Below are 17,246 nucleotides of genomic sequence, written 5' to 3' on the forward strand. Positions count from 1 at the left end.
AAACAATGATGTCAATGCATTTCAGACTATGAGAGGACCAAAACAGAGAGGTCCAAATCCAAATTTCCAAAACAATATAAACCAGCTGCAGGGTTTACAACCCATGCAACCGCAACAGGTGCAAATGCCCGTGTGCAAATGACACAATTGCAGCCAATGCAACAGCAGTTTCCCATGGTACCTAATCAGCAAATGCAAATACCCTTTGCACCAATCAATCAGCAGCAAGCAATGCTTCCTCAACAGGTTGCGGGTCAGGGAATGAGTCAAAATGACACAGTACACCAGTTCCCATTACACAGCGAGAATGGAATAAACGATGTATGGGAGAGTGAAAGTTCAGAAGAGGAGGGAAATTGTGTGCTTGCAGCATCTTTGGAAGTTGATCAAAAGGGTCCGTATGTGGAGGGTATAGTTATGGGCCATCGCGTCTCATTCTTAGTTAACACAGGAGCTACACGTTCCACTGTTAGGAGCATTGAAGTACCAAACTTGCCACTTTCATGAAGAACAGTACAGGTAGTGGGAGTAGCAAATAGGTACCTGACGAACCCAATCACAGACCCAGTACAAGTCAGAATTGGCAATTACCGAGGGTCACATAAATTTGTGGTGTGTGACTCAAGCCCGATATCACTGTTAGGGAGAGACCTATTATGCAAATTGGGATGTTCAATTATGTGTTCAAATGATGGAATTAAAATTCAGACGAGTAGTGATGGGGAAGAAGAGGACAGTGTAGCAGGGGACGAAGTGGAAACTGTCGATGAAGAGTATCCCCTGATTACCCTTTATCCAATGGTCACTGAGGCAGACATTCCTGCTGAGTTGCAAGAGACAGTCGGAAAGGAAGTATGGGACATGACGGGAAAGGAGGTGGGACTGGTGAAAGGAGTGGAACCAGTGAAAGTGACTGTAAAACCCAATGTAACCTTTCCCCAGACCCCACAGTACCACATGGCACAAGACACCCTCATAAAAGTTGCCCAACTCATTGACGAGTTTGTGAAACAGGGAGTACTGAAGGAAGTGTTGAGCAGTCCATGTAATTCACCAATAATGGGACTAATAAAACCCAGTGGAAAGGTCCGAATTGTTCAGGATTTGATGAAAATAAATGACATAATAGTAAAATGTTGTCCCGTAGTACCGAATCCAGCTGTGATAATGTTCCAAATTCCCTATGATGCTGAATGGTTCTCAGTTATCGACTTATCACAAGCGTTCTTTTCTGTACCTCTTCATGAGGACAGCCAATTTCTCTTTTGTTTCAAATTCCTAGACAGAGTTTACAGATGGTGTCGAATCCCTCAAGGGTTTTCGGAGTCACCGTCAATCTTTAATCAGATTCTAAAGAAAGATTTGGAAGCACTGGAGTTGCCATTCGAGTCAACCTTAGTACAATACATTGACGACTTACTGATCGCGTCCAAGACAGAGAGTGACTGCACAGCTGACACCTTTGCCCTACTGAACCACTTGGGAAGAAATGGACATAAGGTGTCCCCTTCGAAGTTACAGTTCTGTCAAAAGAAAGTTAAATATTTGGGTCACCAAATAGAGAAGGGGTCACGTAGAATTATGAAGGAAAGAATAACAAGTGTACTCCAAATGAGTCCCCCAAAGACGAGGAGGGAGGTGAGGAAGTTTTTGGGAATGGTGAGTTACTGTCGCCAATGGATTCCCAACTTCTCAACTCTAGCAAAACCTTTGCTGAAATTAACCCAGAAAGATGCGTTGGATGAAATTGAGCTGAAAGGAGATGAGATGGATGCTTTTATTGAATTGAAAGAATGCATGTGCAGGGCTCCAGCGTTAGGTAAGCCTGACTACACAAAGCCTTTCACATTGTTTTGTCATGAACGTGATGCATGTTCCTTGTCTGTCTTGACCCAAGCCCATGGTGGCGTAAACAGACCAGTAGCATATTTTTCAGCTACTTTGGATCCGGTTGCAGCAGCACTGCCAGGTTGCTTGCGTGCTGTAGCAGCAGTTGGTATCAGCCTCACTCAGAGTGAAGGAATAGTGATGGGACACCCTTTAACAGTCATGGTCCCTCACTCAGTCGAGATACTTTTGACACGTTCCCGAACACAGCACATGACTGGTGCTAGACTCACAAGGTATGAGACAATAATCCTGGGATCACCTAATGTGCAGCTGAAAAGGTGCACTACGTTGAACCCAGCAACTTTGTTTCCCAGTGAAAATGCCGAAATTGAGAACGCTGAAGACATCGAGCACGACTGTCTTCAGGTGACTGAATTTTGCACCAAACCAAGACCTGATATCAAAGACACCCGATTGGAAGAGAATGATCAAATAATTTTCGTTGATGGTTCATGTTTAAGAGATGCACTAGGAATATTGAAAGCAGGATATGCTGTATGTACTGTAACCGGTGTTCTGGAAGCCTCTTGGCTTCAAGGAGTTTACTCTGCACAAGTAGCGGAATTGGTAGCCCTTACTAGAGCTTGCCAACTTTCTGCATTAATGAAAGTTACCATTTACACTGACAGCCAGTACGGATTTGGAATAGTGCATGATTTTGGACAATTGTGGTCACAGAGAGGCTTCATGACCTCTTCAGGATCACAAGTGAAAAATGGTGAAAGGATAAGAGAATTGTTACATGCCATTCAATTGCCAGGGGAAGTAGCAGTGGTAAAATGCAGTGCACACTCGAAGGAACAAGACTATGTTTCCCTGGGAAATGGATATGCGGATCAAGTCGCAAGGTTTTGCGCATTGAACTGTATATTGCTCAGGGATGAATGGAATTTGATAAGTGAACCAGAACTTGAACAAAGTGAAATCTTTGCTCTAAAGGTTATAGATACAATGGACGAATTGAAATCCTTACAGATTATGTCAGTGAGGATGAGAAACTCTCATGGACCAAGTCACAATGTGTAAAGAGACTAGATGATTTATGGGTTTCAAGTGAAGGGAAATTTGTTCTTCCAAACAGTCTTTTGACGCAGATAGCTAGATTTTACCATGGACAGGCTCATCTTGGGAGGGATGCCATGATTAGATTGTTTAAAACTGATTGGTTTAACCCCAAATTCCGTCAAGTTGCTGAAGCAGTTTGCCACCGTTGCGTCATTTGCCAACAGATGAACGCAGGGAAGGGAACCGTAGTAAATTTGAGCCACATTGGAAGAGCAGGGTCCATTCAGCAGGATGCAAATGGACTTCATTGAGATGCCTGTGCATGGAGGCTTGAAGTATGTGTTGGTGATTGTGTGCATTTTTAGTCACTGGATTGAAGCATACCCTACACACAGAAATGACAGTCTCACAGTTGCAAAACTACTCTTGAGAGAATTAATACCACGTTTTGGATTCCCGATCTCTTTAGAATCAGATAGGGGAAGTCACTTCAATAATGAAGTAATAAAATTGCTTTGTGCAGCACTGAACATTGAGCAAAAGCTGCATTGTAGCTACCGCCCGAAGCATCAGGTCTGGTAGAGCTATGAGACTTCCAGCAGTCCCTGCAAATGCACTTTTGAATATTACAGATGATATGGTGTTAGACTACTGCAAAGGTCTAGCTGATGTGGTTCGCTCTTTCTCTCACCAGGTGGAGGCAACCACCTTGCCACCGATCCAAGGTCCAGGACACGCCCTGAAAGCAGGTGAATGGGTCGTGATAAAGAAACACGTGAGGAAATCGTGTTTGGAACCCCGTTGGAAAGGACCTTTTCAAGTAATTCTGACGACTACCACCGCTGTGAAGTGTGCGGGAGTTCCCAACTGGATTCACGCCAGTCACACAAAGAGGGTGTTTTGTCCCACAGATGAGGAAGTTGAAGCGCTGAAGTTACCAGTACCTAATAACAAAGTGCCAAGCGTTGAGACATAACGAAAAAGAACGAGAAGCGAACAGGCAGAGATAGAGGAGGGAGAAATATTTTCTGAGGACGAAGCAACTGATTCACTTGGGGAAGACCAAGGAGGAGCCTCAGAAAGCGACGAAGCGGCTGAAGGTAACAAAGAACCTGAAGCAGCTGAAAGTGACAAAGAGCCTGAAGAAAGTAACTGTGACAAAGGGCTCGAAACGGGTGAAGAAGCAGGAGAGCCTGATCAGAGGAGGGCTTTCCCAGAAGCAGACGATACAGGAGAGGAACAGGAAAACCTGATTGACTTCCCAGAGGGAGAAGACAAAACAGGACAGAGCGAAACTGTTCAAACTCCTTCGGAAGAGGTTGCAGGTCCATCAAGTGGACCCAATGCAAAAAGAAGACAATGCATATTACCAGTAAAACTAAGAATAAGAGAAACATCAAATGACAGTGAAGGGCCAAATGTGAAAGAAAAGAGAAAGGAAGTGTCTGTCGTAGTACCGGCACCAAGTGAAGAAAAGGACTTGGCCAAAGAGGAAAGTACCAGCGAGAAAGAATCAAAGAGAGATGCAAAATTGAAAAGAAAAAGAATACCGAGCAGAAGGTATTCCGGTCCGGAGTGGGCATACGTAGCCAATAACGATTGGTCAGACGAATTCGTATCCCTCAGTCTCGAGAACAAAGAAGCATACACTTTGGAAACAAAAGTTTTATGGACTCTGTTGATTGAAGATATTGACCACCTGATTGACTTTTAACCGGCTAAGACATTGCTAACTTGATTGACTTTGAAACCGATCTTGAGACAACGCTGCTAACCGATAAGAGACTAAGCTGCTAAAAGAAAACTGTGTGAACATTGAACTCGTTCAGCTTTGTAAATACCTGCAAAACCGCTTTGATAAGGTGTCCTCAACTCTCTGATTCTATACAGATCATGACTAGTTTTACTACACAGGGGCGTAAAATGAAGTATTGTAAATACACGGGTATAGGTTTATTAACTGCATGTGTACTAATCATAGTAGTAATAGTACTTGGAATGCATGGGAAGAATGAGAAAGAGATGAATGATGCTACTACTTCTAAACCTACTATCGTTACTGAACTAACCGCGCTGAAAAGACTCGAACAAGACGAGAGACACTTGCATGATAAAAAGGAACTTTCATCTAACGTTTTCTATCGCTTGCTGAGTGAGTATGTTGAGACCATGGATGCGAAAGATTGTTATGTGTGTACACAAATACCAACTCAGTGGTGGAAGGGGTAACATATCACAGCATGCCTCTTACATACGGAATTACATGTAGTATTATAGCGTCTAGATTTTATGGTCAAAAGGATATTCATTATTTCTACACTAATTACGATGTTACTTTTGCATATGTTCCCATAATAGGGCATTTGAGTAAAATAGCTAGAGATTGGTATGCCAAATTAATGAGGGAACTCTTCGAACCAATGTCACCTTTTCACACAGCTCACGCACATAGAGAGAACCTTACATGCTTGCTTTCACCAGTAGAAATAGAATTTTTAGACCGCACTGATGACCGGAAGAATGAAATGAGGGAAAAATTAGAAAGGGAATTACATGAAAGAACATCTGTAGATAATTATGCTTTTGCTGCAATAAAGACACAAGGAAAAATAGCTTTAGATACATTGCATGTGGGAAGATTTTGTATACATAGATTTCAATCATATTATGACACAGTTTTTGTGGGAACGAGTGAATGCAAACACACGTATGCATTTCAATCTAAGTGGACGTTCATGCTGAATGGACAAGACCCAGTTATTCCTGGAGTATATTACATTTGTGGACTCAACGCCTATTATCGTCTTCCTAAAGGATGGTATGGGAGGTGTTATTTGGGAATAGTGTTCCCAAAAGTTTACCAACTAGACGACTTAAAGAAATTTCCAAGGCTGTCTGAATCACATTGTGTTCAGAAAAGGGAGACAGCTTCTGGTGTGGTAGGAGATATATTTGGAGCATTGATTCCTTCAGTGGGAGTCGTATTGAATTCAAACAAAATACGAAAGTTGTCTACTATTGTGGATAACATGTTGACAAAATTTTCAGGAGCTATAATCCTGATGGATGCTGAACTTGCTGCAGAAAGAGCTATGACTCTTCAAAATCGGCTTGCCCTAGACATTCTTTTAGCAAAGGATGGTGGCGTTTGCAAAATGCTTGGTACACGTCACTGCTGTACCTATATACCAGACAGTAGTGGAAAAATTAGAACAATGCTTACAAACTTAACCAAAGAAAGTGTAGATTTGAAGGAATTGAAAGAGCCCGGAGTTTGGGAGAAGGTTGGAAAGGGATTTGCTTCTGTGGGAAATTGGCTCAGCAACGTTTGGAATGGATTGTTATTAAAGATAGTAAAGGGAATATTAATAGTACTAATTTGTTTATTAGGCCCTTGGGGAATATGGAAAACTATTAAAATAATAAAAGCAAGAAACAAACGGAAGAGAGAGGAGAAAATAGAAAACAAAATGGTGGAAATTTATAGAGAAAAATCAAAAGGGACTAAAAGAAAAAGGGAATTGACTGAAGTGCCAAATTACTATACAGAATTTTAATGGAATAAAATTTGTAGGTAGATTTGATGTGATGACATAATTAGTCATCAGAGGAGGGATTGATGACGCAGAAAAAGAGGGTCCTACATATATTCATACCTATTGCATAATCAAACACATAATATAGAGTAATGTTAGTAAAAGAAATAATGTACGAGGGAAAATGTACCCTCTGGGTAGTTCGCCATCATTGTAAACGAGCTTTATTAATCATGAAGAATTGAAAATGTAGTAATCCGTCATAATTGCAAATGTATGCCATGATTTCTTGCTTGAAAACTGTTTTGCTTAGCTTAAGTTTAGTGCAGGCTTTGGCCTAGTTGCCTGGTCTCGAGTTCTAACTGCGTGGCTTTTTCCTTGAACTAATGAAACACATATTCTTGCTTGAAGTTGTATTTTTCCAGCAGAGATGACTAATACACTTATCTCCAAGGTTTCGTACTAGGCCGGTTTCATCCCCTTTGATACAAGGTCAGTCTCTGCAGGTGCGGACAATGAAGGTACAGATACCGAAAATAATTGGCAAACCATGATACAACTTGTGTTCCAAGGCTCCAAGGCTAATGTATGCACAAATAAGTTCTCGTAAAAGACAATTTTTCATTGGACAATTTGAAGCCAACCTATGAACCCTCCAATGGAAGACCCTGCAAGATTTGGAATGACTCTTACTTAAACCCACTGAACAAAGAGAAGTCAGCCATTTTTTCTCGATGCCAGTTTGAAGCCTGATGCCAGATTCCATTTTGGACGACACCCTGATACCCTTTTCTCTATCAGAGAGAAAGAGACTTTAAGAATTCTCACCCTAGAGACTTTAACTTTGATTTGCCCCGTTTTGCCCATGCAGTAACTTTACCCCATTCACCTTGCCGCTGCAAGGTAGTTTGCCCTTAGCTTTGCCTCTTTTGAAACTTGAACATGCTGAACAACCGGTACCAGAAGGACGAAGACTTTCTTGAATGCTGATTGTATTTGGTAAATATGAAAGGATAAATGTATTATGCATTGTGTTTCTCCTTTTAGGTACCAACTGCTATTTTGATAGGGCCCTAGCTAGAGGTTTTTCCAAATTTGTGTTGACTAAATTCATTTTGCATGAAGTCCCACATGCCGATCCTAATTAGAGGTTAGTCGAGGTATACACCCAATGTATCATGCTGATTTGAAATCTTGTTATGCTGACCGAATGTATGCAATTAGTCAAATACAGTTAGTCATATTGGTGATTTGCATTGCGATAACAGAGTGTATCATTATTCAGATTTTACGTAGATTGCGTTTCTTCCGCCGTTATGGACAGCTAGTAATGTTCATATACATATATCAATTGGTTTTGAGACATATATATATCGTGCTAGCTTTGTTAATATAGGGAAATAAATTCACTAACTTTTAATAAACTGGTGTGGTTATTCATGACTGAAAGGTCATGGTGCGCCGAAATACCAACTGTTATTGATTTCTGATGTACTATATTGATCTATTAATTGAGTATTGATTATCGATCACAATAGTTATTGTTTATTGATCTGAATGACTCAGCTATTTTAGGATGAGGAGAGCCCGACTTGGTTAAAAGATCCACCGACCTCCTACGTGTCCAGGTACAGGTAATTTATAAGGGCTGGACGCATTATCACTAGTTATATTTTACCTGCCCTTAAGGTTTACAGGACCTTGACACTTACCCACTACTCTGAGCACAGTCCCATTTCCTTTCTCCTCCCGGACGGGTGGGGGTATAATTGTGCTTATTGTGCAGACGTAGGTTCCAGCATCGCTGATTTGCAGAGATTTAATCGCCAAGGAGGATGTATGGTTTACATGATGCCCAGCGTAATGTGTTTCTTCCTGTGATGCAGCTTCCAAAGTCTGCTTCCCGTCGCCTCCGCGCCACATTTCTTTGGTGGTGGTTTTATTGTGATGAACATACCACCTTGAAGACGACCTGTTGAGACTTCGTCCTTGGCACTGGCAGGTACAGTTCAGAGTCACGGACGAACCCATTAATCCTATGAGCGTGGCAGGCTGGAGCACACCCATGCCCCTCAGAAAACCTGCCGGAGAGAAAACAAGGTGGTTGTGGACGATGGAAACATTCACACAGCGCAGGTACTCATTATTATTACTTGGCTTTTATTGAAGCGCTACAATCCCATCCGGCACAAATACACAGTGAACAGCATGCACGATTTAATGAGGCCGTCCTGCTAATATTCGTTTTGTCTAGAGGGTGAGTCAGACCTATAGCTTCGAACCAGGGATCCGCAGGCTGCACGCAGCATACTGAGGAAAGAAAATTAACAAATTGAGCTACCTTACCTGTGAGGCACGACTTGTCCGAGTAACATCACATATTTAACTCTTTCTAAATAGCCTGTTCCAAAGTTGATAGAGGGCCGAGAGTCCTCATATCGACGAATTTCTTTACAGCATGTTGGACTGCCTTATGCCAAGCAGGCTGTAGGCGCAAAAGGAGCCGGAAGTCTCAATGTCAGCGCTTTAATACATAGGAAAGCATCTGTGCAACCAGTTCATTAGTTCTGACGCATGGTAAAACTCCGGCTTTCAATGTGACAGAAATGTCACCTTCTCCAAATGATGGTATATATATATATCTCACAGGATTAAATCTATAGTAGACAGGAACAGGAATGACAAGTTTACATAAGGATGCTTTGCCTACAGAATCAGTGCATAATTAATTCAGGTGAAGTAACCACAAGTCTGGGTAATTCAGCAGTCCTCTGCTGAAATGCTTTCTCACACTTAACTTTGCTGGTACGAAAAACAGCAAAAGTATATTCCTTTTATCCCAATGACTATTTTACCTGGTATAATGCAATTGCTATTATATATCTCATTTCTGATCTTTTCCACCACACGTTAACCTGCATTTATGCTCAGATACAGGAAACCTGTTAGAGGGCACTGTGTGAGGGGAATCAGGGACCCCATAGATTCAGAATGACCCAACATCAGTAATACCCAAATACCTACTGAATCTTTCAATGCATTATAATGTACGTTAACAGATGCTAGATCTCTGGTAGCTCTTGAAATATATGTTTGCAAGTGTATTGCTCAAAACAGACTGAACATTATTGAAATTAGCATAATTTGGCAATATGAGGTCTCAGACACTATGATCTCAATGACCCTCCCTGAGCACTGTCCACTTCAGAGGCCGCTGGTCGATGCAGTCTGGTGGGGAGTTCATTTAGGAACCATCTAGAGATAAATGTTGGCGTTAAACATGCTGATACCTTCACAAAAGATCTGGTTTGTCATCTACTCAAGGGTTCAAATCTATTCTAATTCGAGCACGTCTACATAACCCAATTAAAGGAAGATCTTTGCTGTGGGTGACTTTAATTTATGATTTCATGATCTCAGATGCATTCATGCCACGGCCTGTGGTCTGGCCTTTGGACAGTCTGAAGTCTGCAGACGCACACAGACTCATGATTTAATATAGACTGCTAAATGTGATCATTTACCATATTGAATGCTGTGATTCCTCAGTGATATGTTTTAGAACTAGCAATCGCATAACACCCCTCGAAAAAGTCATCTAACAACTTAGAAATGAATTAAGGACAGATAACTAACACTTCCCACTTGTTTTCCCATGTTTTGAGTAATTTATTTCTCTGGGTGTGGCCCATTAGCCAAGCTCAATAACTAGGTTTTCTTTAGAATTATTGATAAATTACAATCTGCAAATGATATTATATTTTTGTCCCCAAGTTGCAGTAATGCAATTATGTTTTCCACGGTTCATGGTTTCCATGCGCAGTGGGGTACATGGTACCTACTTTTCTAACAGGTGACAGTTCTGTACCCTGTCAGCTCTGTCAGAAACAATGACTTCGCATAAGGCCATAAAACACTTTCACAAGTTGTGGTTGTTAGTAGGGATGGGTGATGAATTAGTTTCTGGCCAAATTCCTCCAACTGTCACATGGTGGACTTTTTTCTTGTGCGTGGCTCACCAACGGTAAGTTGGGGAGTGTGAGCAACATTTAGCATCTCCTAGTGTGATTTTCGTTTGCTAGGAAGACACCTGGCAAGATTCCCCAAGGTGAGCAGTGGCAACTGTTTATGGTCAGAAAGCTGCCACTCGAGTAGAAAATCTATTACTACTTCTCATGAAGTGCTTCTTAGTTTGGTGAAGATGTTATCATATTCTTGTGCATCAAGAACACGTTTCCAAAATTGGTGGGAAATGCGCTTGGAGGATCTTTTTAGTAAGCTGTCCATCATCCTGTAAAAAATAAAGGGAAGGTATTGCACACTACTAATGTATATGGGGTGGAGCCAAAAGGGCAGGCTTCTGGGCCATTTTGCATACTTGTAGATTTTAAAAGAGAGATGATGATCTCTGGTCTCTGCAACACATGACAAGAAAGAACCTACTTGTCACAGTCACTACATGAATATCGTGCTAAAAAAAAGCAAGGATGCAAACACCTCCATCAAGGATTACAGAAAACCTTTCAAGGTTAAATGCAGAGAAAAACACTTTCTTTCCCTTGACAATGCACAAGAAATTAGGATGATTAGTACTTTCCAGAAGCGGAGCTTGAACTTTGGCACCTGCTTTGTTTATATCTGTAAGTGCTTCCTGTTGAGGTTTGAATTCTGTCAAATGAGCATCATTCCAAAATGAATCCTGCCCTGCATATTTATCCAAGAAGAGGCCACCATTTTGTGCAGAATGTCTACATAATTGGAGTACTTTCTACTGGCTAATTAGTAAGTGGTACCTGATTGGGAATATGTATACAGCAGCCCCCACACTACAACTGTGTAAAGGATGTCAAGCTAATGTCTCTAGTGACCTTGTGTGTCTGTAACTTTGCCAATGTTATTGTTCCTCAAGCGTATTCATCAGATAACTTTTCAAGGGGAAACTGCAGAGAAAACACACGCAGATGATTTCTACTTTTTTTTCATGTCAGGGACTGCAGAGAGAGCCTCAAGGTCCCCCTTAAGTCCCAGTCGGCTTCCTGCCTCCTGTGGGAGCAGGCATTGCTTCCGCATGCAGGAAGCTGCTGGAAATGCAGCTCCCTGGGTACAGGTGCAATACTTTCATCTCTTTCCCTGCCCGCATGTCTGTGGGCAGGGAGAGAGATGAAAACTCCACTTCAGCAAACAGGAGCATTTTGACAGCTTCTGCTTTCTTCCCGCCAAGCAAAAGCAAATAGCTCTCTTCCAAGGGTGGGCACCTCAGGAGAAAGCTAGAGTTGGCCCTCTGGGTGGGTCGCAGTCCTCAGGGCTATTGATGGCTCCAGGAGAGGAACCGCACAGCCTCCCTCCTTTGTACTGCATGGGCCGGCCCTAGGGAAGGGGTGGTCCCCGGGGTTGTATATGGCCTGAAAGGGGGCTACGCGCCCCCCTCCTTCTTTTAAAAATAGGAATTGGTCCCTTCCATGCACAGTTTTTTCCTCGATAATTTGAGTGCTAATGTTTCATTTCTATTTTTAATGACATTAGAGAAGTTGTCATGAGTGCTGCAATATCGGGGGTAAGTGCACGGTGAGGGTGTGAATTATAGTTACCTTAGGGCACAAGTTATAGTTACTTGGAATAACTCTAACTGATGAATTTCTATTGGTTTCATACGAGTAAATTCAGAACCGAACTTTAACATCCCTGTAGCCTTTAGTTTTTTTAAGTGAAATTCTAAGGTTTTTTAATTCTATTTTCAGACTATAACGTCCCTCTAAACTTAGTTTTTTTGTGTGAATTTCCATGTTTTTTTTAACAAAAAGTTATTGTAATTACTATAGGTTAATCCAACCACTGCTGAGAATGACATTTCTCCATCTCTGCCCATTTCTTGCCCTCTGTTTCTAATTCTCTGCATATTCCTTGACCTCTGTTTCTGCCTTTCTGCTCATTTCTTTCCCTCTGTGCCACTCCGCTTGATTTCTGCTTGTTTCTTGCCCTCTGTTTGTGCCTCTCTCCCCATTTCTTACACTCTCTTTGTGCCTGTCTGCCCATTTTCTGCTTGTTTCTTGCCCTCTGTTTCTGCCTTTCTGTCCATATATTGCCCTCGTTTTGTGCCTTTCTACTCGTTTCTAGCCCTCTATTTGTTCCTCTCTGCTAATTTCTTTCCCTGTGTGTGCCTCTTTGCCTGTTTTCTGCTCATTTCTTGCCCTCTGTTTGTGCCTTTCTTTTAGTTTCTTCCCTCCGTTTCCACCTTTCTGCTCGTTTTATGCTTGTGTCTTGCACTCTGTTTCTGCCTTTCTGCTTGTTTCTTGCCCTCTGTTTGTGCCTCTCTGCCTGTTTTCTGCTCATGTCTTGCCTTCTGTTTCTTCCTTTCTGCTAAATTCTTCCCTCTTTCTGTGGCTTTCTGCTCTTTTTATGCTTGTTTCTTGCCCGCTGTTTGTACCTTTCTGCTTGTTTCTTGACCTCTCTTTCTGCCTTGCTGCTTGTTTCTTACCCTCTGTTTCTGCCATTAGGCTAACTGACTTTCTGCTTGTTTTATGCTACTTTTTTGCCCCCATTTCTGCTTCTCTGCTCGTTTCTTGTCCTATTTTTGTGCCTTTCTGCTTGTTTTTTTACTTCTGGTCATGCCTTTCTGCTAGTTTCTTGACTTTTGTTTGTGCCTTTCAGCTCATTTCTTGACTTCTATTTCTGCCTTTCTGCTAGTTTCTTGCCCTCTTTGGGCATTTGTTGAAACCACAGAGGGAGCCTGAAGGCCCCCGTGATCCTAGCCAGCTCTCCGCTCCTGTGGGAGCTGGCTTTGCTTTCACAGAGAGGGAGCTGCTAAAGAGGCAGCTCCCTCTCTGTGCGAGCAATTGTTTCCTTTGTTTCCCTGGCCAGAGACAGGAAACAGGGGAAAGCTCTGCTCGCAGCAAGGGAAAGCTGTTTGGCAGCTCCCACTTGCTGCAAGCAAAGTGTTTGTTGTGACTTGGCGGGGACTGTCAAAGTTCCAGCCAAGTCATAGCAAACAGCTATGTCCAAGGGATGGGCACCCCAGGACATAGCAGGGGCTGGCCCTTGGGGGGTGAATGTCCCCAGGGTCATTTTTGGCTCCTGGAGAGGGGCTTCACAGCCCTCTCCAACCTTTAACTTAGAAGGTAGTGGTCCCAGGGCCAGGGGTCTGTGACAGACCCCCCTAATTATTTACATACAGCCTAAGGAGGTCCCTGGTGCTGCAAGGGTGGGGGCGCACCCCCCCTATTAGTAATAAATGTTTTGCCCTGGGGAGGTGGCAGTCCCCGGGGCCCAGGTGGGACCACACAGGCCCCCTGCATTTTTATCTACATATTTTCCCTGGGAAGGTGGTGTTCCTGGGGTGTGCTGCATGGGCACCCCCGCATAAATTAAAAACAGTTCTCCAGGGAGGTGGTGGTCCCTGGGGTTGTGGTGGGGCCCCACACCCCCACATTTATTTCTACAGATTTGCCCCAGGGAGGTGGCATTCCCTGGGGCAGGGGGTGACGTGCAAGCCCCCCTGCACAGATTCAAAACAGTGCCTTGGGGAGGTGGCAGTTGCTGGGGTTTTTATGAGCCCTAGGTGGGCGGCCGTATGTTCCCCCTCACTATTTTTATGGTATGTTTCAGGGTCCTGACCCACCCAGGGGCAAAAAAATAAGCAAGCACGGGAGACCGTGCTTGCTGTTTTTTTAATTTTTTTAAATCACAGCAAAATTCACAAATCTTCACATATTTTGTCATGCTTTAAAAAAAAAAAAATTAAAGCCCTTGGGTGGGCCTGGTTGAAATGTTAGGAGCCAATCAGATCTCTGCAGGAGATCATCGTTATTCATGAATTCGTCATGACCTCAGATATACAAATTTGGATTTTCTTTAATTTCTCCTAAAGTACTGAACGGATAATAACAAAACAGCGCATCTACAGGCCAATAGCTACCTTTCAGCCAAATTTGGTATCATTGCGTTCAGATATTCAGACTGTAGGAGTGTCTAAAGACTCCTAAGCAAATTTACATGGAAAACACACATTTGTTTAACCTCCCCCTTTTTCTCAGCACCTGCTTGAAGGATCACCCCGAAACTGTCATGCTCTGCAAGAATCATGGCATATTTTTTCTGGAAAATTTCATGAAGCTTCATCAAACGGCACCAAAGATCTAAGCAAGTAAAAAAAATGTATATATACATATATCAATATGTGTTTGTATGTGTAGAAGGTATATATATATATATATATTTGTATATATATATATATATATATGTATATATATATATATATATATGCATATATATATATATATATGTATATATATATACATATATATATATATATATGTGTGTGTGTATATATATATATATATATATATATATATAATTGTATTTTTTGATGTGATGTGTTATTAGCACGATGCTTAAAACTCAGTATTCCAATGCCATGCCCTCTTGTGATGGGAACAACACTGACTGCTCACCTACTCTGGGATACATTTCAAGTTACCAACACTAGCAGGGGCATAGGAGACAATTTATGTTTTTGGGGGTGGGGGACAGCAACAGCCTTGGGGACTTTACAATTGACCCTAAACAGATCGCCCTTTGTTTGCGAAATGCAAGCTCCGATAAATGTACACAATCATATAGTTTGGACGTGGAATAGGGAGGAAGGAAGGCACGTTGTTACAGTTTGAAAGTATGTTCCATTGTTATTTACATTCACAAAGTATTTAGACCAAATGTGGAAAAACATGTTGCTTAACCTTGCATCGTCATGCACCAAGCAAATAAACGCTGAAAAGGTGCACCGATCATGCACCTCACCCAATTGAAACCATACTGGAGATATCAAAGCGATCAGGTACAATAGTTGTAAACTGTGCTCTAGAAACCGTAGTTCTAATAACACTTCTACTCCTCTGTGCAATCTTGGGCAGCTCAGTTCCACATCAGTCAAAACTGGGAGCATTTACACTGAAGAAGCTCTTGGTGTTACAGACTATTCAAGACATGGAATTCTGTTGTCCCTGTATAAACGGCGGTCGTTTATTTCTACATAATCGGCTACATCTGATGAATCAAGTCACTGATTATAAAGAAAAGAGATCAGAACTCAACTATTATGAGGTTCTTACAGTTGAGTTCTGACTCACAATGCCTTCTGCCACTCTGCCAGAGCCAGCAGCCAAGCTGAAAGGCAGGTCAGGTCCCAGAGAATAAGTAAAGCAGCTGTTTAAAGCAACAAATGGAACATTGCTTTTCTTTCTTCTGCTCCATTTTAATAGCTTTCAATGACAGAAGCTACGCACTAAGGCAGTTGTTCCCAACCTTGTAACTTCTGAGGACCCCCACTGAATCACTACTAGAAGCTGCATCCAAGCATTTGTACGATTTAAATTTAAAACAGTAATTCACAAAAAATACACAAACAAGTTCACACCAAATACTCGAATAACTAAAGATTTAATTATTTTATATTGAAGAAATATGCAAACATCAAAACATTTTAATGGGAAGATTGGGGCAGCAGCTCAGGTGACTAACTTTTCAATGTTTGGCCTTATTTAGGAAAGCTGAATTCTCAGGGCAGATTCTAAATTTCCCAGGCAATTTCTGTTTTTATTTTTTAGGTACATAAGATCTGAGAAAGCTTTTTCACATAAATATGTGGTGGTGAAAGGAAGTAAAATCATAAGGGCCTCTCATCTCTCCATATCCTCTCTGTCACATGTAATTCATTTGTTTTATAGCACCTCTCATACCAGTGTAGGGTGTTGGAGCACTTTACAGGGGACTACAAGATGTAGGATTCCCATGTCATCCACACTTGTAGGCATTTTCTAAGAGTGCTTAGTCTAGCGGAGCACAATCTCAGGATTCAGAACATAACGCAGTGGTTAGCATTGACTATAAAAATAAGAATATATTTCTACGCAAGCAAACCTTTCTTAGCAGCATAAGGAAAATAAAAGACTGGGGGAAAAATAACTTTATAATTTGTGCCTTGCAGTTTGCATGTAGCTCTTTGATGGTAGTTCATAGCTCACTGTGCTAGATTATGACTGTAACTTATGAACTGAACAGTAACAAAAGAATCTCTGTGACAAAAGTAATAACCCACTGTGCTATGCACATAAAATACTGTTCTTTGCATGATACACGTTACTAGCAGCAGGCATATTAACAATTTGCGCTACCTTAGATGAGTCAAAACCGCCACTAGACAAAACTCCCATCTCTCTCCAACAGGTAAATTAATCACCAGAGTTATCTTGACGCTTTTAATTTTGTGTGAAAGCTGCTGCACATGTTTCTAGAGGCCCCAGCTGGAGAAGTGCTTTCCTGCCGATCCCCTGGAAATGTGTCATGGATGCCTGGAGGGGCTCGAACCACAGGTTGGGAATTGCTGCACTAAGGTTTTAAGTGGTTTATGGGAAAGGTGATGGTGTGACCATGTATTATATGGGCTATTGTAATCCCTGGCATAGATGAAAAGGATACTGCAAGTCACCTCGGAGTTCCATACTTTAGAAACAAACATTGGCAAAGTCAATAGGTCTCATCTATGCACAGCTATTGGTTTTGCCAATGTGTTTTAGCCATGTTGTAAACTAGCATGGCTATTGTTCAGCACGGCTATAAATTAATGACACAAAGGAGAATGATGTGTCATAGAGTGTTGTTGATTGCTGTGGCACAGAGTTTCGAGGAGTGAGCAGGATGTTGTACAGTGGAAAGGCATAAAGAAGAGTGGAGTGGCATAGAGTGGAATAAATTAATGTAGAGTGGCTTAGAGAGAGTTGAATAGAGTGTCGTTGAGCGTAGTACAGTGTGGCATAGTGGAGT

At 41.9% G+C, this 17,246-nt stretch overlaps 1 protein-coding gene across 1 annotated transcript in view; it reads right to left on the bottom strand.

The window, feature by feature from the left end:
* Positions 1–17,246, bottom strand: part of LOC138287186 (uncharacterized) — a 107,243-nt gene that overhangs the window by 76,781 nt on the left and 13,216 nt on the right. The window contains exon 2 of the mRNA XM_069227548.1: positions 8,144–8,512. Coding sequence (XP_069083649.1) covers positions 8,144–8,512 — 369 coding nt within the window. The remainder of the gene's footprint in view (positions 1–8,143; positions 8,513–17,246) is intronic.

This window comes from Pleurodeles waltl, chromosome 4_1, assembly GCF_031143425.1.
Source record: "Pleurodeles waltl isolate 20211129_DDA chromosome 4_1, aPleWal1.hap1.20221129, whole genome shotgun sequence".
Classification (NCBI taxonomy): domain Eukaryota; kingdom Metazoa; phylum Chordata; class Amphibia; order Caudata; family Salamandridae; genus Pleurodeles; species Pleurodeles waltl.